Source organism: Mirounga angustirostris, unplaced genomic scaffold (genome assembly GCF_029215605.1).
Source record: "Mirounga angustirostris isolate CCGP_5_RB_7025 unplaced genomic scaffold, mMirAng1.0.hap1 SCAF_9, whole genome shotgun sequence".
Taxonomy (NCBI): Eukaryota; Metazoa; Chordata; class Mammalia; order Carnivora; family Phocidae; genus Mirounga; species Mirounga angustirostris.
The window spans coordinates 49,695,353-49,718,641 of NW_026991717.1; the positions used below are offsets into that span (position 1 = coordinate 49,695,353).

The 23,289-nt window shown below is 37.3% G+C and overlaps 1 protein-coding gene across 1 annotated transcript; it reads left to right on the forward strand.

The window, feature by feature from the left end:
- The first annotated feature begins 4,823 nt into the window (after window positions 1-4,823).
- On the forward strand, window positions 4,824-22,820 carry RSL24D1 (ribosomal L24 domain containing 1). The gene is made up of 6 exons (XM_045900047.3): window positions 4,824-4,981; window positions 9,522-9,635; window positions 11,512-11,584; window positions 16,205-16,268; window positions 18,156-18,241; window positions 19,420-22,820. Exons 1-6 carry the CDS (start codon window positions 4,901-4,903, stop codon window positions 19,491-19,493), a joined length of 492 nt encoding a protein of 163 aa, XP_045756003.1. The 5' UTR covers window positions 4,824-4,900; the 3' UTR covers window positions 19,494-22,820.
- The last annotated feature ends 469 nt before the right edge of the window (window positions 22,821-23,289 follow it).

Here is a 23,289-nt window from a genome sequence, read left to right on the forward strand (position 1 = left end):
TGCCAAGTTTGTGTGACTTCATTATACTTCTCCTTCTGAGGTATTCTAGGGTATTCTGAGGTATTCTGGGGATTCTGCTTAGCATGGACTCTGCTTGAGATTCTCCCTCTCCTTCTGCCCTTCCCACTTGTGCTCTCTCTCTCAGATAAATAAATAAATCTTTAAAAAAAAAAAAAGATATAAGCTCCATGACAAATGGGACTCAGGCAGCTTTCTTCAAAATTGTGTTGCCACTGCACAGAAAAGGGCCACTACACAGTAGGTTATTGGTGAACTGCACAAAGGACTTAAGTGGCAGCAGGATCAAATGAATGAGTTTTCAAATAGGAGTCTGTTAATGTTCAAAGAGGAGTAGAATTTGAAAATAAAAACACTTCAAAAATGTTTAGACAGGCTCACATATGTTTGTGGTTTATGTGAGAAATTAGGAAATCTGAGAAGTACATTCTGTATCTTAAAGTTGATGTCAAGATTGCTAACAATCTAAAAAGGGAATGTTTTGATTGTCATTTTTATAGACTGGAAATTTCTGTATGGTATTTCCAGGTCTTCTATTTTTGGCAATATTGGTAACTATATCACTGGAAAATTCTTCCACTATAAAACATTTAGATAATGCTGAATAAAATATAATGAATGTATTTTTTAAATGTAGTGTTGATCTCTCAATAAAGTAAGAGAAATATCCTGCGACCACCCCTTTCCCCCACAAAACAGACAATAACAAGGGCAACAGCAATGGCAGCAACAGAGAGAAATTTCAACAATCTGATACTGAGTGTGGTTTGCTCTTGGTTTCATTTTGCCAGTATTAGTAATCAAGGTGCTTAGTTTTAGTGACTACATGCCATTAGGAGAGAAAGTCTTGGATATGGCAGAGGTAGGGCCCTGGAATGGAGAAGCCCTCACCCCCAAACAGACAAAAATCCAGGGCCCACTCTATGTCTTAGTCTCTCCTGAGAAATGTATAACCTTTTACACAGGTTTAGGGTTCAAATTTATAGTACCTATTTTTTTGTCTGAGAATGCTAAGCCAAGAAGTTAACATAAAAAAGTGATTTGTGGTTGGTAATATAATACCTCTGGACTACTTAGTAGAAGCGAAGCAAAATCTTTTCAGAGAGAACATCTCCACCCATACTTTACAGGACTCTTCCAGAAAACACTCTACTAAGGATGAACTCACAATTAAAAAATGACAACCCATTCCTTCCCTACTCTCTCAGCCTCAATCATGAGCAAGGGTCAGTAAACCCAAAGCAGCAGTATTTTACACGTAAGGACTTCAAATAATATCAGATGGGGACCATAAAGTAAAAGTTTAAGAAAATTACAAACCTAAGAGGAGTTGAAACATCTGGAAAAAGAAGACATTATTAAAGATAAAAGATTGGTTTTAATGAAAAAAAAAAAAGACTTCATGTATGAGAAATACAGTCACTGATACTCAAAACTTAATGGTCAAAAGTTAAATGGCAAGTTTGACACAGTTGGAGAGAGAATTAGTGAACTAGAAGCCAGGTTGGAGAAAATTACACAGACTTCAGCAGAGATAAAGAGCAAGTAAGAGAAGAGATACAGAGGAGAGATAAAAACTTCAATTTATGTCCAGTAGGAATTCTAGAAGAAGCAATTAGAGAAAATAGAAGAAGCAATATATGAAAAGAAAAGAGCTGAGGATTTTTTAGTAATGATAAAACACATACTTTCAGATTCAGGAATCATAAGTCTCAAGCAGGATAAGTGAAAAATAGTATTTCCAAGATTTTAGCTCAATTTATTGGATGTGGAATACATGTCTTTCTTTTCTTATGTAAGCCTCCAATGAAACTTTAGGGTATGGGATTAAGAGCACAGATAAGGGATGTGGCCTCTGACATTGAAGTTAAGAGGGGGATGCTGGGTGATCGTGTAAGTGAGAAGGGCAGGAAATTTCTTATTTAAGTAGCAGGATAAAACAGAGTTGGGAAGGAATTGTGTAAATAGCTTGGGAGGACGGCTGAGACTCTTCTATAATTGTTGATGGGAACAAGAGAGGGAGAGGATTAAGCAAGGATAAAATAATTTTCAGTGTCTTGGTTGACAAGTATTGGGCAAATGTTTATTACTAACATTTCTGGTATGTGCCTTTGTGGTTAACATTGTTATGGAATTACTACTCAAATTATTAGAGAAGAAAAGTAAATATAATTATCAGATAAAAGGAAAAATTCTATGTATTTGTAGATTCTAATTAGACAAACTGATTCTAAAACTGAAAAAATAAACTTTAAAGAATAGCCAGAGAAACAATGCATAAAAAGGCCAAGAAGGTGAGAGGAGGGCTGCAGGTAAACCCAGTTATTTAAAAAGTTGTAACAATTTAAACATTTTGGAACTGGCACATAAATAAACAAAGAGAGTCCAGAGGTAAACCCATAAAGAAGTGACATTTTGAATTAGGGAAATGATGCATTATTCAACATGTTATCAGAAAAAAAACAAAACTGGAATCCTTGTCATCTATACTTAAGTAAATTCCAGATTGGCTGAAAATTCAAGTGTGAAAAATACTGTAAAAATAATGGAGAAAAATCCAAAACAAAACAAACAAAAAAGATTGGATAAGTTTGGATATATACAAAGAAAACATTTCTGGATGGAAAAATACTGTAAGCAAAGTTTAAAATATCAGTAAATTGGGAAACAATATCTAAATGTCAGCAAAGCACTAACTTTCTTAATATGTCAAGCGATGTTAAGAATCAACATGGTAGAAAACTGTAAAGGACATAAACAGGCAAGTCACAAAGCAAAATAGATTTCGAACATTTGGAAAGATTCTTAACCTCATTCATAATTAAATAAATGCAAGTTAAAATAATAATGAAATAAATTTTAACTTCAGACTGGTAAAGATTATTTTTGACAAGAATGTAGTGAAATCAGTATCTTATTGGTTGTTGTTGAGTGTTAATTGGTAAAACCTTTTAGAGAGTATTCAATATTCCAGATTTTAAAAGAGTACCTATCATATCCTCTGATCTAGCCTTTTTCTATGTAGATAAACTCCCTTTTGGAAAAAAAAGTATATCAGTAAGTGATAGAGTAGACATTTAGATGTGAGCTGGAGGCAAGGGAAGGTGATAAATAGGTTACATATTAGAAGTCTGGAGGCACCCAGACTTTGTGGCTTCCAAGACCCTGGGGCTAAAGGACCAAGAGCCACAGGTGCCAAACTGGCTCTTCTCTTCCACCTCTGCCCCAGGCTAACCCCTAGACTCATTATAATATATTTGCATTGCACTTTTTAGCCCCGCCCCATGGGCAAAGCTGCAATGACAGTTTGGTACAAACCTTGTAGGGTCAAAAACTCCCCCTCCCAACCCGTGAGAGGAGTCCCCCAAATGACTGGAAGCTGCATCCATTAGAGACTGCGCCTCTATGAAGAAGACCCCCGCTCCTGTAAAAAGAAAGAACCCCTATAGTCTTAGGGCAGTTGCCACCTCTGGGCCAGCCTATTCTCCCACCTTGAGAGTATACTGTCCCTAATAAATTGCTTTCTGCATTCTATTTTCCTTCTATCTTTACTGGAGTGCAGAGCCTTAGGTAAATCTTTCGTGGGGAATCCAAGAATCGACACCTCCATTCACACAAGGTAGACTATCCTACCAGGAATATAAGGATGCTTATTATAACCAAAAATAGGAAACAAATGTCCATCCATAAGCGACCAATTAAAATGACACCTTCATATAATCGCACATACATACAAAACTAGGAAAAATAATGTTAGGGGCTCCTGTGTGGCTCAGTGGGTTAAGCTACCCACTCTTGATTTGGGCTCAGGTCCTGATCTTAGGGTCCTGGGATTGAGCCTGGTGAGGGGCTCCACACTCAGCAGGGTGTCTGCTGGAGGATTCCCTCTGCCCCTCACCACGCTCACGTGTGCTCTCTCTCTCTCAAATAAATACATCTTAAAAAAAAGAGAGAGAATATTAAATATTCATTGATAAAATATTTATGTGCTAGGAACTATTCTAGGTATTGGAGCTGTAGCTATAAACAAAAAGACAAAAATCCCTATCTTCATGGAGCTCTTATTCCAATAATAAGGGACAGATAACAGTGAGATGCACAGAAGGGTGGATAGGATGCTCATTAGTGTTAAAAAGAAGAGGGAGATGCAAGCACACAGAAATAAACATGTTTGTCTATGCACAGAACATCTTTGACAGGTAATAAAAGGAACCGATTGCCACCGCGAAGGAGGTCTCGAGGTCTGAGGAGGGAACCTTTGTTTCCTACGAAAATGTGTTTCTCACCACACGTATATTAATTAAAAGGGGGAGGAGAAAAGGTAAAAATCACTACAAGTCTCTCAAAAACTGTTGGTAACGTTCTCAGCCTCAGAGAATCGTATGCTTAGGTCGTGAGTCCGAAGTAGGTAGGTTCTCAATACCGCCACCCCGCTACGCTGGGGACGCCAATTAGGGGCGGGTAAAAGGGCAGGCAGTGGAAAAAGGAGTTCCTAGAGGCATCCCAGTGTGTGGAGAGTCGGCCGGGGACAAAGCACAAACCATACAAGATATGAGTAAATGCTGACGTCACAGGGTATGGTAGAGAGGAAAACGAGGCGCTGTGAGAACGACAAGGGAGAGCAGCGCCACGTTTCACCTCCTAAGAGCGAGGGTAAGGAGGCCGATTTTGCAGCTCTGCGCGTGCGCCAAACGGCAGCGCTTTTGGTCCCGCGGCCGCTGGGAGGCGCCGAAACGTTCGGACCTCCTTCCAAGGCCCTCAGGCGCGACGGACGCTCGCTTTTTCCGGGTCGGGTATTGAAGAGAATCACTTCCTGTGACGGAGCTACGTCACTTCCACTTAAGATCGGCGTCTGGTCAGTGGGCACCCACGCGGTTTCAACATGCGTATTGAGAAGTGTTATTTCTGTTCGGGCCCTATCTACCCCGGCCACGGCATGATGTTTGTCCGCAACGATTGCAAGGTGAGACGCCCAGGACCAGCGCGCTCTCTGCGACGCTCCCGCGAGCGTGAGGCCGCGCCAGCTCGGCGCCGGCTCCTCCGGCGTCTGGGGCGTTTGGCTCGGGTTTTCCGCGCTGCCTTCACAAGAGGGTGATTTTACGAGGAGCTCTGGCCTTGTCCTGGACCTGGGGAATTTCTCCTTGTGGGTGTCCCGAACCGAGCTGGTCACCAGCCCAGCCTTGGGCAAGGTTGGCGGCGGTGAGGTTCCCCAGTTACTTGAGCCAGCGCAGAATGGAATCTAGGGGTGTGTTCGGGCAGTTTGGTCACTCTTGTACGTGAGTGAAGTTTCTGAATTCCGTAAACTTTGTTGAATGTATGCCCAGTCAAGCATCATTGCTAAGATCGGTGTCCATAGAGATGAGTAAGACTTGGGGATGTCCGTGACGTGTAGAGGTTGACTTGAAAGGTTGCGTGTGGCTTCGTAGTAGTTACGTATTACGAAGGCGGGCGCAGGTGAGTTGGGGAGGGTCAGATATGAAAAGGCTCAGAAAGGAGATGTCATTTATCCTGGATCTTGAATGTTGCGTAAAAAAGGAGAGTACATTCTAGGTGGAAGTAAAGTGAACGGTTGAGTAGAGGCTCAGCGAAGCAGTCTAAGGAAGTGAGTGGGTTGTATATCGTGATAGAGGCTTGGGGTAAGGCTATAAATACACATGTAAGTCTGTATATAAAAAGATACGTACATAAACGTAAAATATAGGGCGCCTGGGTAGCTCAGACGTTAAGCGTCTGCCTTCGGCTCGGGTCATGATCCCAGGGTCCCAGTGTTTTGGCTTGTGATATATACACACAGGTTTGTGATCTGTATACACAGTTTGAAATGTTTATACCTCATTTTGACCTTTTTTTTAATGGGTTACATCTTCTAGGTGTGATAATTCAACTTAAGATTCTTTGTCAAGATCCATGTACTCCAAAGTAGTACTTTTTCTCTTCAGATTTCCTCTACATGTACAAATTGCAGTGTGTTCTAAGACATTACAATGTAATAAAATATGTATTTTAGACTTCTACTGAGTCCCAGTAAGCCATTTCAGGGGCACATTGAAGCCTCATTAAATCATAAGTTAGCACTGATAAAGGGTCGTATCTTCTGGGATAAAGCAGGTGGGAAGCCTACTTCTCCCTCTCCCACTCCCCCTGCTTGTGTTCCCTCTCTTGCTGTATCTATCTCTGTCAAATGAATAAATAAAATCTTTAAAAAAAAAAACAAAATATAGGGCACCTGGGTGGCTCAGTTGGTTAAGCGACTGCTTTCTGCTCAGGTCATGATCCTGGAGTCCCTGGATCGAGTCCCGCATCGGGCTCCCTGCTCAGCGAGGAGCCTGCTTCTCCCTCTGACCCTCCCCCAGCTCGTGTGCTCTCTCTCTCTCATTCTCTCAGTCTCAAATAAATAAATAAAATCTTAAAAAAAAAAAACCAAAACCAAAATATAAACATAATTATGAGGCCTGGTTGCGATAGACTTTGATACATGAATTTGTCTTATGGTAGAATGAATCTCATTCTATGTTTATTTAACACATTGTTTCTCAGAATTCGACCTTTCATATTTGCTTCTGAATCACTGGGCACTTGTAAAAAAAAAAAGATTCCTCGTTTCCACTAGATCTATTAAATTGGTATCTTTTTGGGGAGGAGAAGAGGACCTAGGACTCTCTATTTAACAGGTGATTTTGATATGCCAAGGAATTACAGATCCTATGTCATCACCTTATATCTCTTATAGACTGAAGATATCAACGTCATTTATTAGGAGCAAGGGGTTCCTGCGGAAAATGTGGGACGAAAGCTAGGTTTGGGAACTTGAAAGAACATGCAGAAGATTTTTGAATACCTGCTCTCAGGAACATGACAAAAAGTTTATAGAAACGAACTAAATGATTGTTAGGTTGGCATTTAATTCACAGTGGGCACTATGGCTTTGTAGATGATCTGGTCATCATAATTTTATGATTTTTGTCGAGCAGTGCTTCTCAGGTGGGTATAGGAATTAGAACAACACATCATGGGAGCTATCTAGAGTTGGGTGGTAATCTGGCAGACACAGTGGAAGTTCATGTTGATGAGGAAGTCTGTATTGCTAGCAAGGACAGGTTTGAATTGGCTGGGAGCCAGCTTACTCTTGGGAATACCAGTGGATCCAAAATAGAGTTGGCTGGGGATATAAGAAGCAGAGGCCCTGAAGCACTAAGGAAGATAGGTATCTCATTTTTTTCTGTTAGTGATTCCCAGATCTGTGTCTTTTTAGCTCTAGTCTGAATTTTCCACTGGATGGGGAAATCCTGTTTGTACTTAACAGTGAGCCTACTGAAAGAGTTCCTAATTACCTCAAATCTTTTATTGTTTCTGAGTTAATACCACTGTCATATGCCTAGACAGTTTTGCTAGAAATGTGAGTCATCTTTGAACCTTTCACCGTTAATTTAGTTATCAAGTCTTATCCATCTGCCTGTGCAAAGGATGGTGGTCTTTGTTTTTTTTCTGCCCTCCCACTCTGGTTCCAGATTAGGCACTGGTCACTTTTATAGCCTCCTAACCAGTCTTTCTGCCTTTTTCCTCTTAGCTTTTGAGACTGTTTTTCATAGAAACCTTCCCTCTTACGCTTCTTGGGTAGCTTCGTAATGGTAGAATTAGTGTTAATGTTCCGTATTTTCATATACTTTGCAAACATAAAAAAATACAGGCACCCTTAATGAGTCCTTAATAAGTGTTCAATCAGTGGAATATAGGAAAGAGTTGAACTTTGAAGCTGAAGTATTAGATCATTTGTTGAAAACCGAGGATGATGTTAGAGGACTAGCTTAAAAGGGAAACTTGGCGCCTATGAAGTTTTGCCTCACAATCCATCCATCACCTACACCATATATTTAACCACTCCCTTATTTTGTATTTCCATATTGCTTAAACATGTATCATTGTATGTATTGTGTATGCCCTATCCTGATTTCAATGTCTCCTTTGTAAATTGAGACTATACAATGCTAGCCTAAGCTTCTCAGGGTAGAATACCATATTTTAATTATTCTTGTATCTCTAGCACCTGATAATATCAGATACATAGTAGATCCTTCTTATTTGTTGATTGAATTCCCTTCACATCTCCAGTGATTCCATTCTCTTCAGGTACTTCATTGTCTTTTTTAGTTAACATCTATTAGATACAGAGTTCAAGTAGACTTCTCTATCTTTCCATTGGCTCTGTTTGGAATTGAGGAGACCCAGGACAAGTACAGACATCTCATTTGGTATATCTCAGAAATGAGGACTTGTCTAGGAGTTACCTAGTAAGTATTAAACATAGGAGGCTTTTACTTAAAAAGGTAATAGTCCCTTTGGGCTGAAAATACAAAAAAAAAAAAAAAATTACTGATAATGAATTCATAGTGGGGTACTCCAGGAGACCTACTTGTATTCATATATTTCTGTTTGCTTTGAAACTAATTCAACAATATAGACGTGTTTTGACTCCTGTCCTCTCTAGGAGGTACTGACCTGGATCAGATTAAACTAGTATTATACTGTTTCTAAGAAAACTGTGTCCTAGTGTGTATGGGGACCTGCTTGAATTCCCCCATAGAACAAAGTGTACATAAAATGAAAAGTATTTTGGTTTGTGATATATACACACAGGTTTGTGATCTATATACACAATTTGAAATGTTTATACCTCATTTTGATCTTTTTTTAATGGGTCACATCTTCTAGGTATGATAATTCAACTTAAGATTCTTTGTCAAGATCCATGTACTCCAAAGTAGTACTTTTTCTCTTCAGATTTCCTCTACATGTACAAATTGCAGTGTGTTTTAAGACATTACAAAGTAATACGTATTTTAGACTTCTACTGAGTCCCAGTAAGCCATTTCAGGGGCACATTGAAGTATCATTAAATCATAAGTTAGCACTGATGAAGGGTCATATCTTCTGGGATAAAGGTGTAAAGAATTAAAGTATTGAAGAATTTTCCTAGTAGACCTATAAATAAATACTTTAGAACACAAATCTATAACCAGTGTTAGTTGCTTTTTGAAATTATTTTGTGCTTTTAACAAAAAGGATAGAACCAAAGGAGTTTCAGAATAGGTGTTTGAAGCTTTCACCCCCATTGAGGTATATAGCAATTGAAATTTGAGAATTATTGTTAAGTAGGAAGGGATTTAAATAAATGACTTTCCTTGAAACCATTGTTACTATTCAAGATGATTATAAGGTTTTACTGTTAATATATAAAAATGGCTGGTAGTTTTTAACCATATATTTGGGGCCCTTCAGCCATTAGTTGTGATGATATTTGATAGTTAAATAATAGTCAAAAATAGTTCAGTTTACATTTAATCTTACATGTCTCACATATTTCTAAATGGTGTAAGTAGAAGGAATTGTTAGTGAGAACCATTGCCATTTCTCAGACTTTTTAATTATATTTTGTCTGGCATGCATAACATCCTAGGATAGAAACATTCTTAATGTTGACTCCATTATTTTAACTTTTCTTGTAGGTATTCAGATTCTGTAAATCCAAGTGTCATAAAAACTTTAAAAAGAAGCGGAATCCTCGCAAGGTCAGGTGGACTAAAGCATTCCGTAAAGCAGCTGGTAAAGAGCTTACAGTGGTGAGTATAGTTAATTTTAACTTTTGTGTGGGAGGGTTATTATTAGGTATTAAATGTAATTTAACTATAACAAGACTTTCTATGATAAGATTGGTGAGTGATTTATTTGTATTTGGCTATTGTAATAATATTCTCACATAATCCTAAAAACCATAAATCTGTAGAATTCTGTAAAGGAAAAAAATTCCTAATTCAATTTATGGAAGTGATTTTCCTTATTCTCAAAAAACCATTTTTTAGCTCCTGTAAACAAAAGGGAAAATCATTTAAATGGATTGGGGTGAAGTTAGAAATTACTACTCAAGGATTTTGAGAGGAAGCTAAGAGATAAAAGGATTCCTGAATACCATTGAAGGCTCTGATGAGATTTGTTGTAGACTCATTTGTTAGTTTCTGGATTTCCTTACAGGACTTTGAGAGCAGAGAAGTGTGTTGATTGAAGGAGGAATAGTGGGAAGTCAGGGGTGAGGGAATTTCATGCATGAGTGTCCATCATCAGGTTGTTGTTACTGAGTTGGTAGAAGGGCCTGGTGAAACTTGTCCACATTTGACCCCTATAAAGGGAGGACGTGAAAGCTGCTGCACAAGCTACCTTTGAAGGAGGAAGACCTTTAAACTGTTCCTTCCCTCCATGACTTCCTCTTTCCCACCTCTCTACTCCTTTAAGGGCAGTTTCTAAGCAGTTGCTATGAAGCCCCTTCCTGGCTTCATTTTCAACGAATGGGAAGAATATGTTTTGACAAGATGCAAAGCCAAATCACATTTATTTTTTTTTAAGATTTTATTTATTTATTTGACAGAGCGAGAGAGCACAAGCAGGGGGAACAGTAGAGGGAGAGGGAGAAGCAGGCTCCCCGCCAAGCAGGGAGCCCGATGCGGGACTCGATCCCAGGATCCTGGGATCATGACCTGAGCCGAAGGCAGATGCTTAACCATCTGAGCCACTCAGGCGCCCCCCAAATCACAATTATTGTCACAAAAATAATTTCCAGTATGGACAAGAATAAACAGCACTTCAAACGCAAGTGACAACTGCATGAGTGAAGAAAGGATGCCAGTCACAGTCATTTGCTGGTGACCAGTTACCTTGTCATTGCTGAGGTTATTGTGATTGAACAGGTCATGTGTGTATAATGAAATAGGTGAATACAGAGTTAGTGCTGTTCCATTTGCCTATCTCAGATAAATTTGAAAACTAAGAAATAGACCTGTAGTTTTTCTAAGAAACCTGTAGCGTTTCTAAAATTGTTTCACATGTTTTAAGGTAAATAGGATTTATTAACGGTCAAAATACCAACTACATTTAGAGGGGACCTGAAAAATTTCTGGGAGAAAATTTGTCATGCAGGGCAGCACCACATTTGAAGATGTGTAGTTGTACACCTTTATGCTATAATAAAGGTATATAAATACTGAAATATATAAACATGATAGGTATATAGGTTGCACAATATGAAGTTCTCAATGTTTAACTCTTTTTTGATCTATGAAAAGTGGTAATTCATATGGTTCAGCCTAATAGAAAGTTTTCTGCCTGTGAGTCTCATCTAGGAATGGGAAATGAGGGAAGCCTCTTCAGTTTGTTTGAAATCTCCGTGATTGTTATATGACCCTCTGAAGAATGGGGCTGATACCCTCCTCCTCTTTTCTTAAAAATTAGTTGTATATAGATTGATATTTTCAGTAGGGCTGTCTTGTATATCTGGTGTGTAAAGGAGAAGTAGTATGAAAACTTTGGCGTTTGCTAGGGTCACCCTGGGGAAATCTTAATATGTGTCTGTGGTTTGAAACACAACTCTTGTGACAAGGAGGGTAAGTTTTTAAGAAATGTTTCTTTTGTATCTCTCTTAAAACCATATTTTCCCCTTTCTTACAGGATAATTCATTTGAATTTGAAAAACGTAGAAATGAACCTGTCAAATACCAGCGAGAGTTATGGAATAAAACTAGTAAGTTACAAAGAATTATCAAGAATTTTCAGGAGAGATTATTTTGGGATATTACTTTGAATTTAATGTTTAAATATGAATATTCTTTTCATTGGTTAGCTTTTATTCTTAATTTTCATTTTAATGGTTCTGTTGTAGTTGCATCTTTTATGATAAGCTGCCCCAAATTTTTTTCAGAATTGGCTCATATATCCATTATAAAAATAACGTAGGGGCTCCTAGGTGGCTCAGTTAGTTAAGCGACCAACTATTGGTTTCAGCTCAGGTCATGCTCTCCGGGTCGTGGGATCGAGCCCCACGTTGGGCTCTGCACTCAGTGTGGAGTCTGCTGGAGATTCTCTCCTCCTCCCTCTGCTCCCCTGCTCACTCCTCTTTAAAATAAATAAAATCTTTAAAAAAGTGTAATTATTAGATTCGATATTATTTGGAGTGTCTATACAGAGATATAAAAAGATCTAAAAATCTGAGAAGAATAGAGGTGGAGAATTCTTTTTTGGGGTGAGTGTGGCATAGTTAAAATATACACAAAACCTAACATACTTTACAAGTTTAAATAATTTGGTTTAGGGATATAAACATTATATTCTGTATACCTTATGAAATGTAATGCTTCTGTAAAATTAAAAAGTACAGCACTTAAGGTGATAATTATATTTCCTAAGAGAACTTCTAAGTGTATGACTTAGGTATAAATCAAGCTATAGGCTACTGAAGTTAAAAGCAAGGATAACTAGTCCTTGTCTTTTTTCATTTTTCTGAAGCAGGCAGAGACTAATGAAAAAAAAAATCCCATATGTAGTAAAACTAAATTCCTTAAGCTAGCTTGTAGATGCCCCTATGTGTGTGTTTGAGGCCCTTGGCCTTGACTTTTCTTCTCCCTGCAGCTGTCTTATGCAGTCTTTAGCCATTTCTAGGCTTGGGTGTAGAGGTGATATAGTTGGTTTGTTAATTAGAAGTCCCCAGGGCTCAGAGTCCTGTAGACTTTATCAGTTTTTTTTTTCTTTTAAGATTTTATTTATTTGACAGAGAGTGGGGGGAGGGGAATGGGAGAGAGCAAAGCAGGCTCCCTGCTGAGCAGGCCCCCCTCCCTCCCCCTTTCTCAATGCAGGGCTCAATCCCAAAACCCTGGAATCATGACCTGAGCTGAAGGCATACACTTAACCGACTGAGCCACCCAGGTGCCCCGACTTTATCAGATTTGAATGGATCATAGGCAGGGCATCCTTTTCATCACCTTTTGCCCAGTCATAGCAGTGCAGGGGAGGAATTGAAAAATTAGGGTCTTTGTGGTAGTATTTGTCACCCTCTAAAGCTTTTTATCTTCCTAGACCATGTGGAGAAATCAGAATCCAGTTTTGGAATTGCATTTTCCACATGGCCTTAAGTATTTTGCCTTTTTGTGTTTTGTTTTTTTAAATAAAGTCTTTCCTTCTGTTTTGTAATTAGAGGAAGAGTTAATTTCTGAAAAGTTGATTTTACTAGGTTTATTTGGTAAGGAAATAACACTGATTCAAACTCAAGGATTTCTGGAGAGATTAATAGGGTTCTTTTTTTTAATTGAGGTATAATTGACATATAACATTTGTTTTAAGATGTACAACATAATGATTTGATATTTGCATATATTGTGAAATGATCACAGTAAGTCTATCACCACACATTTTTGATAAGAATTCTTATGATTCTAAAAGGCAAACTTGTCAAGGACATTATTAGAAGGTCCTAAAGCATTTCTATATCCCATAGAATTTTATTTAATTTTGGCCTTTGTTTTCTTTTTTACTATCTGGTAGCCGCTTCAGATTTGATTTCCCACAACCCCTATTTCAATATCATAGGTCTGTAAGCTAATATGTTGACAATAGTTTTATATTCATTGCTTACATTTTTGAATCATGTGAAGATGTGGACTGAGCAACCTTTGTTAAGATGCTGATGTCAACAGTAGGAGAACTTCAAAAACAAGAATACTGGGAAGAATAGTTTGTTTTTATCTGTCATGTCTCTGTATTTCAGATCAGTTTTTTTTTTTTTTTAAAGATTTTATTTATTTATTTGAGAGAGAGAGACTGAGAAAGAGAGAGCACATGAGAGGGGGGAGGGTCGGGAGGGTCAGAGGGAGAAGCAGACTCCCTGCCGAGCAGGGAGCCCGATGCGGGACTCGACCCAGGGACTCCAGGATCATGACCTGAGCCGAAGGCAGTCGCTTAACCAACTGAGCCACCCAGGCGCCCCTCAGATCAGTTTTTTAACATCAGGTGCTTCTTGTATTTAAAATTTTCTAGTAATCTGGAATATTCGGAAATACAGTGTCTTACTGTTTGGAAAGGATTTACCTGCCACTTCTTTGTTTATTTCCCTGCTGAGTAACTTTAAGGTATAGAAATACTTTTGAGTACTAGATCTTGGTCTTATCAATTTTTGTTGAAAGGCAAAGAAAGGAAAACGTACATATCTAGCATATTTAGCATGTGCAGATTTAGAGTTGACTTTCTCTTAGACTGTTCATACAAACATCGTAGTAATACCAGCGGCCCCATGGGGCCTTCTGGGGAGTCTTGTTAAAATGCAGATTTTGATATAGCATGTCTGGGTGGAGCCTAAGATTCTGCATTTCTTACAAGCTCTCAGATGATGCCAATGTTGCTGGACCCCAGATTACACTTAAATGTGTTGGGTTTTTGTTGCTGTTGTTATATTTACTTATTTTTAAGATTTTATTAGTGAGTGAGCACGAGCAGGGGGCGAGGAAGGGCAGAGGGAGAGGGAGAAGCAGACTCCCCAATGACCAAGGAGCCCGATGTGGGGCTTGATCCCAGAACCCTGAGATCATGACCTGAGCCAAAGGCAGACACTTAACTGACTGAGCTTACCCAGGCATCCTACACTTAAATGTTTTTATTTGACTTAATTTTAAACTGAACAGAAAAGTTGCAGAATTCCTTCATCCAGATTCCTCAAATAACATTTTACTAAATTTACCCATTTTCTCTCTCCTTTTCTTTCCTTCTATAATTTTCTGAACTTTAAGTTATATACATAAGGGGCACCTGGCAATACATAGTGCTTTTGTCCCTAAGTAGTTTAATAGAACTAAAAAAAATTGAATATTTCCTAAAAAATAGAACATTCTCCTACATAACTATAGTGCAGTTATTAAAGTCAAGAAATTAGCATTGATACAGTATGATCATCTAAACTCAGACCTGTGTAAGAATAATACATGCCCTGGGGCACCTGGGCGGCTCAGTTGTTGGGCGTTTGCCTTCGGCCTGGGTCGTGATCCCAGGGTGCTGGGATCAAGCCCCGTGTGGGGCTCCCAGCTCGGCGGGAAGCCTGCTTCTCCCTCTCCCACTCCCCCTGCTTGTGTTCCCTCTCTTGCTGTGTCTTTCTCTGTCAAATAAATAAAATCTTAAAAAAAAAAAAAATAGTACATGCCCTGTCTCTTTGAAATTTTAATAGTTTGCGAGTTTTTATATTTCATGACATTGATAGTTTTGAAGAGTATGTTTCAAGCATTTGGTATAAAATCCCTGAATTAGCTTTTGTCTGATGCTGCCTCAAGATTAGAGTTGGGTATTGTACATTTGGTAGGAGTACTATAGATGTGATGCTGAGTTCTTATCATTGTGTCCTGCCAGGAGGCATATGCTACTCATTGGGGTCGTATTACGGGCCATGTTAACTTTGATCATTGGTTAAGGTGGTAGGTTTCTTCACTGTAAAGTTAGTATTTTATCCTTTGTAATTAGTAAGTATATTGTGGGGAGATATTTTAAGAGTATGTGAATATCCTGCTCTTCTTCAGAGCCATAGAATGTAAGAAGTTAGATTGGGAGTGTGTGCCCAATATGGCAGCCACAGGGGCTGCTGAGCACTTAAAATGTGGTTAGTCTGAATCCAAATTTGCTGTAAATGTAAAGTACGTGATTTTTGAGGACTTCATATGAAAACAAGCATAAAATAACCTCAGTTAATTTTTATATTATGTTGAAATGACAGTATTTTGGATATATTGGGTTAAACAAAATCTGTTATTAGATTTTGACCTGTTCCTTATTTTTTACGGTGGCTGCCAGAAAATTTAAAATTATATATGTGGTTTGTCTTAGTGCTGGAATAGATTCTAGAGTGTATTTGGATTCAGCTTCTCTACACATTTCCCAGAACAGTTGGATTTTAGTGGTTGGGAATATGGTAAAATGATTGGTTCATTCTACCAATATTCATCATGTGCAGATCATATCCCAGACACTTGAAGAAATAGTACTTATGCCCAGAATGGTGCTTTTATTAATGGAGAGGACAAACTAAGAAGGGATAAGTTGCCATTAATCCCGATTCTCTGTAAAGTTTGAGAAGCATTGGGCTGGTTTAAAGTAGAAGGAAAATTTAGTAGCAGTAAAGGCTTTTGTAAAATAAAAATAGAGATATATTTGCGAAAGATAAATGGTGATGTCAGCCAAGAGTATTTACCTTCTTAAGCTGTTTTAGTAGGGATTGTTTTTGCAGTGAGTTTTTCATTTCATCCATTTCTAAATGAGAATAAAGGGGAATGATCGTTAAAGCTCTTGCTTGGATGTGCAAAAATTTGCTAACTCTTATGAATTTTTATTGTAGTTGATGCAATGAAGAGAGTTGAAGAGATCAAACAGAAGCGCCAAGCTAAATTTATAATGAACAGGTATGAATGAATATATGTATCAAGTAACTGTTGGAAAAATAATTACTAGTAGGGATCCAGATATTTTTTTTTTCCACTTTTTGTTTTCACATAACCTCAGAAAATTAAAGAAATTAATAGTATAAAGAACTTTTGTATATTCTTTACTGTATCCTTATCTCTATAGTAAGTTGAAGACATGATGCCCTTTTCCTGAGTATTTTTCAGTGTATATATTCTAAAAATAAGAGCATGCTCTTATATAACCATAGTATAGTTACCAAAATCAGGAAATTAACATTGAACAATACTATTATATAACCTACAGACCTTAGATTTCACCAGTCCCAGGCATTTTCTTTATAGCAACAGAAAATCCTGGATCTTGCATTGCATTTAGTGGTTATATCTCCTCAAGCTCTTTTAATCTGGACACTTTCTCATCTTTGTCTTATATGACACTGATATCTTTGAAGAGTACAGGTCAGTTATTTTATAGAATGTTCCTCAGTTTGTGTTTGTCTAATGTTTCCTCATGATTAGATTCAGGTTAGGTATTTTGGCCAGAATATCATAGAAATGATACATAAGAAGGACATACATATTAGGAAGCACATGTTGTTCCAAGTGACTGATCACTTGGTTAAGGGGTATCTGTCAGTTTTCTCCATTGGAAAGTTTTTTCCCCTCCTTTTTAATCATATCTTAGGGGAAATACTTTGACACTCTGTACAAAGAGTCCCTTATTTCTCAAACTGGTGCCTACTGGTGTTAGCATCCAGTAGAGTCTTGTCTGAATCTGTTACTATATTGTTGCCAAATGGTGATTTTTCTAATTCAGTAATTTCTTTTACACTTGTTAGTTGGCTTTCCCATATAAAAGAACTTTTCCCTTTTCCAATTTCAGAATGTATTCCTTTATTAATTATTCATATATCTGTGTATTCAATTATTTGTCATTATTTATTTTGATGTTCCAAGTGCTCCACATTGGCCAGTGGGAGTTCCTTCAGGCAGGCTTCCATGTCATTTTGATAATCTCATTTTTTGGGGGATGCTTTCTTGCTTTATGGCTAACAAGATGTGGCCTTATCTTGGACTTCGCTGGCCCCAGCCTAGGTTTTTTTTTTTTTTTTTTTTTTTTTTTTAAGATTTTCTTTATCTGATAGAGACACAACGAGAGAGGGAACACAAGCAGGGGGAGTGGGAGAGGGAGAAGCAGGCTTCCCAGCGAGCAGGGAGCCTGATGCGGGTCTTGATCCCAGCACCCTGGGATCATGACCTGAGCCGAAGGCAAATGCCCAATGACTGAACCACCCAGGCGCCCCTAAAATTGGTTATTTCTTTAGAGTTACTTATTTTTGATCTCATCTCTACTTAAGTGTGCCATAGAAAAGCATGTGCAAACAGCTTTCTGGCTTTAAAAAAAATGAAGCATTACAAAAAGGAAGCCTAAATGTTTGGGGAAGACTGTTAGCATGTCTGTCTAAAATGAATGTCTTATGTTTTGTGTTCTTACAATTACTGACTTAAAAAAATTAGGTAACACAATGTATTCTCAGTTTGAGGAGAAAAACATCTAGGCACTTTAGCAATTAGAGATTTACACTATATTTGTATAATAGACATTGATGTCTGAGATTTAATTCTTTCCTTCAATCACATTTCTTCATTCATTCAGCGAATATATATTAATCTCCACATTATTCCCAACTAAGTTAGGGATACAATCAATGAATAAGTTGGTAGTGTAGAAATCCTAATTTGTTAAGCTTATTAGGAACTAGAAAATAATTCTGAGTTCTCATTGCTCATCTATGTGGCTAATAAAATTTATAAATTATGAATTAATGTCTTTTAAAGAAGTTAAAGTAACTGAAAATTTGGCTTTGATATGTTTTATCCTAGATTAAAGAAAAATAAAGAATTACAGAAAGTTCAGGACATCAAAGAAGTCAAGCAAAACATTCATCTTATCCGGGCCCCTCTTGCAGGTAAGTACATTACACAGGAGTTCTCTTTCAGTAGAGAGCTGAAAAATCTACATTGTTGTAGTCTATGTAAATGGGTATCAGTCAACTTTTTATGGGTATTTTTTTATGTAAATACCTCATTTATGATATGACTTGGTTTTTAAAAATATGATTTATACAGTGTATTTCCCAGTTGCAATTTTATTGCATATGGTATTTCTTTTCCCCCTTCATAAAATCATATTCCATAAGCTAGTCATAAAGATTCGAGTAATTTCATAGATTTTGCTTCATACTTGCTTTTATTAAGAACAGTGTTTTGTAGGAGTGGTTTTCTTACTTTGGTTGGAATGGGAATTACTTGGGGGAATTTAGTATAAATACAGAGGCCCAGGCCTTTTGAGTCTGAGCTTTGGTTCCTTAGTAGCTCCCTGGGTTCGGATACTGATTTTGATACTCAAGTTTGAGAACTGCTGTTTTGTATTAAAACATTTTTTGTGTGTAACTTGCCTGTAGTCACCCATTTGGGCAGTTTTTTGTGTGCATAGTTTCTTTTGTGAGGTGCTGGAAAACCAGTTTTCTCCTCAGCTGGCACCGGATACCATCTGTTATGTAATTTACTTATGCAGATTACCTAAGGGAGAGAAATTTTGGTGAGATTTAGTTCACTTGATTCCTGAATGATTCCATGCCTAAACTTTAATAAAGGTCAAATTCTGAAACTGCACGTTGAATAGATTTATGTAAAAGTCTTAAATAGGTTAATTTTTGTACCAAATTTTATTAAAACAAAAATAGGCAAAAATCCTTCAGCATTATTTCATAATTTCATAATTTTATGTATAGGCGATAATGAACTGACCCCAAAACAACAGGAATGAACCATTATTTAACTTTGTAGGTAACCCTCTGAGGGGAGGTAATCCAGAGGGCCAGGGTTCCAATCCTAACTCTTTGACTTACTGGGCTTACTTAGTGATTTGGTACAATTTCATTTGTCTCTGGGTCTCCGTTCTCTCATATTTAAAATGCAGGTTGTTAGGAGGGTGAAGTGAACAAATGTGTATGGAATGCTTACTTTATGCATGGCATATTGTAAGACCTGTGTAAGTTTAGTTACTCTTCTTAAATTTCTTAGAAAGTGTTGATATGAGTTTGGCAAGGTCACATTGAATTGATAGTTTTTTTTTTTTTTTAAGGCAAAGGAAAGCAGCTGGAAGAAAAAATGGTGCAGAAATTACAACAGGATGTGGACATGGAAGATATTTCTTAAAAATCTCACTAACTTTCTATAAGTGTATTTGAAAATCTCCTTAGGAGACTAAGAACTTCTGAATTATCAATTTATATCTTAAGTAAGGTCACTCAAATGAAAGGTAATTAAAAATGCATCTCTCCTACATTGCTGTCTGTAAAACATCAGATATTATGGATGTTAGATTGCATCTCCATTGTTAAATCTTCACTGAGAGTTTACATTTACGTAAGTTGTGCAAATTCTCTTTGTAAATACAGAGTGAAGTGTGGACATAAACAATGGTCCTGCCATTTGGATAGTGGCACTAGGCAGATTGATGTGTGAACTAATGACAAAAATTCATGGCTAGCAATATGTACAATAAATTTTCTTTGCAGTAAAATATTCCCTGTATTAATAATACAGAAAGGGGGCTTACAACAAGGAACTAAATCTGTATGATAATTAGTTGCAAGTAATCTTTTAATTTGTTTTGGTTTCTTAGCATCTTTGAAGAGCATATTGGCCTCACATATTGAAACCTAATTATGTTATACTGTTTTCACCTACTTTAACTGTTTTGATAGGCAGCTTTTAATGTTGGGGATGATAGCTGAATAGTGTGCTCCTGAAATGGCACCATATACTTTATACTTTGGAGAATACTTAACTCTGAGATTCCTGATAGAACCAGATATATTTTTCCAGCATAGCAATGATTTAGAAGCAAAGGAATTGCAGTGCCTTTTAAAATAGGTTGTGTGGTTTTCTTTTATGAAGCTCCTAATTGTTTTTGGATAATAAAATTTATGGTTTTAGCATCACAGATTATTTGCACATAAGATCCTGTTTTTCTAAAGTAAGTACAAGTTTTTTGTTTAAAAGGTACTAAAAAAAAGTATTAATTAGTGGGAAGAAAATAACCCCCTCCCTCCCACATACTACTGAAGCAGGAGATACATTTTTAATTAAAAATATGTACTGAATGTTTAATGTTTTTATATTTCTACATTATTTGCAACTTTAAGGATAGTAAGTAACTCAGTTTTTATATTTTTTGAGGACAGAACTTAGAATAAATTATAATCTTAGGGTTATAAAATTATAAAGAAATGACTAAATTTTTATTTCAGTATTAGTGAAAAAGTGATCACTGGACCAGGTGTTAGAAGACCTGAATTCCAGTGTCGCTTTTGCCTTTGTGTTATTTGTAAAATATAGCTCATTTGTAAACAACTTTATTGATAAAACAATTAGGGGAAATGATATATGAAACCAAAGACATTTGTTAAATTACTTGAAGTTTTCACTCCATAGATTTATGTTTGCTTTAATAGAGACATGTTTAAGATTACCTACTGCTAGCAGATTTCCTACCTTGTTAGTTAGCAAGCTATTGCCTTGAGACCATCAATTTGGGAAATTGAGCTAAAAGGAAGAACTGACATTGCATCTCAGGTTTGACATCCTGACAGTTCTCTTAAATGTCAGGAATTGATAGTATTTTGAGACCCCCCCCCCCCCCCCAGATATCATCATAAACTATATGGATGCAGATGCCACAGTGTCACCCCTGCAGCTCTCTAAACTTGGTTGGATCACTGACTTGTCCCTTTAAAATGTTGCCTGAGAAGGGGCATGGTACAATGGTATTGTTTCTATTTGTCTGATTGAGACCTCTGCTGGGCAGTTAGTGTAACACAAAAGCATAAAAATTTCCAGGCACTTGATACACAGAACTTTTATATTCTCTCGTTGCTCTAGGGTAATAAAGCACTGGAAGTCATAGAAAAGAAGTTCCTTATACATTTGCCTTTCAAAACCCTGTAGGGTAGCAGAAAAAAACATTAAGAGGCACTTGGCTGGTTAAGTCAATACAGCATGCAACTCATGATGTCGGGGTTGTGAGTTCTGCCCCACCTTGGGTGTAGAGTATACTTAAAGAAAACTTACTAAATCTTGTTTCTTAAAAATAGAAAACCTTGAAAGATGTTATCTTGTAGAAAGAAGTTCCATAAGGACTCGCCCATTTCCTAACATCCTGTGAAGTAGTACTCTCTTTTTATGGATGCCAACATTTTTAGGTAACTTGCCTTTTTATCACACAGAAGATGGAGGAGGTAGCAATTTGTATTCATCCAAGTGCCTGTGTCTAGAAGGGATTTATCCAGAGCCTTAGATCCGGTCTTCACAAGTCCCGCTGATGACTGTAAGAGAGGAGTGTAAGTTACTTGAGTTTTCTCAGCTTGACTGTGCCTTGATTCCTTCATTGGAAAAATGGAAATGATAATATGGCTAACCTCAGGATTGTTTATGAGAATCCAATTAGGTAATACATGAAAATCATCATATCAAGGCCACTACCATAGTGGCTGGTGTTAAAATGTTAGCTGTTAGGATTGGCTATGTGACCACACAAAACTCACAGCCGTGGGCTTTGCCTCGGGACAAAGGTGGAGGATAATAGTGTTTGGGGATAGATATGGCTAAATTGAATTGTAGACTGCACTGCAGACAGGGTTGCATAGGGTTTAAAATGTTAGTTTTAGCTTTTAATGTCACTTAGAAAATTCACTTATTAAGAGGACCTTACTTCCCATTTTCTGTTATGAAGATTGGGAGGGGCAATACATTTCCTCCTTGTCAGTAGTAGTTTAAACAGTGAATTGTCATCCATAATTCTAAGGGCTAATTTATATAGAACTTATTTTTCCCTTTGTCCCTTAGCTTACACTTTAAATTTAAAAGATTAAAAAAAGACATCACACTCTAATTACAAAGATTTATAGTGTAAATTCTAATATTGAATGAAGACTACTACCTTGTAAAAATTAACACTGTAGCCTGCTGAATTAAAAGTGTTGGTAAGGGGGAAAATTGGTATCAAAAAAGAGAGACCCAATTTCAAAGTCTGTAGGAAGAATTGTCCAAAAATCAAGTCTTTTATTTATATGTAAAAAATCGAAAAGGTAACTCAGAAATTTTGCCCTGCATGTCTTTATATTGAATATCAATTAGCCTCATGTTGATTTGAATCATTTGTGTCTGTTGATGAATTTCTTTTTAAGGAAGTGACCTTTTTCTTAAGAATGTATTCTTATGTTCTGAATGTAAAAATCTCTACCTTCTGGTGCCACTACTTGAGCCTCTGGTTTAAGCTGTTCTCCAAAATTTTCCCTGGCTCTTATATCTTAATTGAAGCCATCATGTGGGGATTGAAGGTGATATTTCTGCCGCATAACCTTCCCTATGGTACCAGTTACTGGATGTCATTCTTCAACCTATCATTGATTCTGTGGCTACCCTGTGATCTTGCCAGTAGATTCCTTTTTCAATGATTGTAATAAAAAATCTTGACTAATATCTCCATCCTGTTCAGCAGCAAACCCAGGCAGCCCACTACTATCATAATCTCCAAGGGGACAAGGATGGTTATCTTATCCCTGGCACATATTAGGTACCTGGTGCATGGAAGATGCTCGGTAAGTGTTACTAAATGGAAAACAAGCGTGTAGCCATATGCTAGCTTTACTGGAGTTTATTTTTTAAATAACCAGTAACTTGAAAGATAACAAAGAATAAATTACCAGCAGTGAGCTACATTAATGACTTCAGCATTAGTCAAATCTGCATTGTTGGGAAGACTTGGTGAAAAGCAATGTTTGCCTTAGGTTGCATACCAGATTTTGTTTATGTCTACTTATTTAGTGGTGATAGATCAACCTGCATTTCTGGGTTTGGCTGGTGCATTTACGTGTTAAGAAATCCCAGGAAGGATTGAGCATAAGCTGTTATGGCAGGGTTCTTAAAGAAGATTTGCCTGTAACTTGCT

Coding starts and splice junctions, on each gene's coding strand:
- RSL24D1 (XM_045900047.3), top strand. CDS start 4,901: ATGCGTATTGAGAAGTGTTATTTCTGTTCGGGCCCTATCTACCCCGGC. Junction 9,636..11,511: donor CTGGTAAAGAGCTTACAGTG/GTGAGTATAGTT, acceptor CCTTTCTTACAG/GATAATTCATTTGAATTTGA. Junction 11,585..16,204: donor AGAGTTATGGAATAAAACTA/GTAAGTTACAAA, acceptor TTTTTATTGTAG/TTGATGCAATGAAGAGAGTT.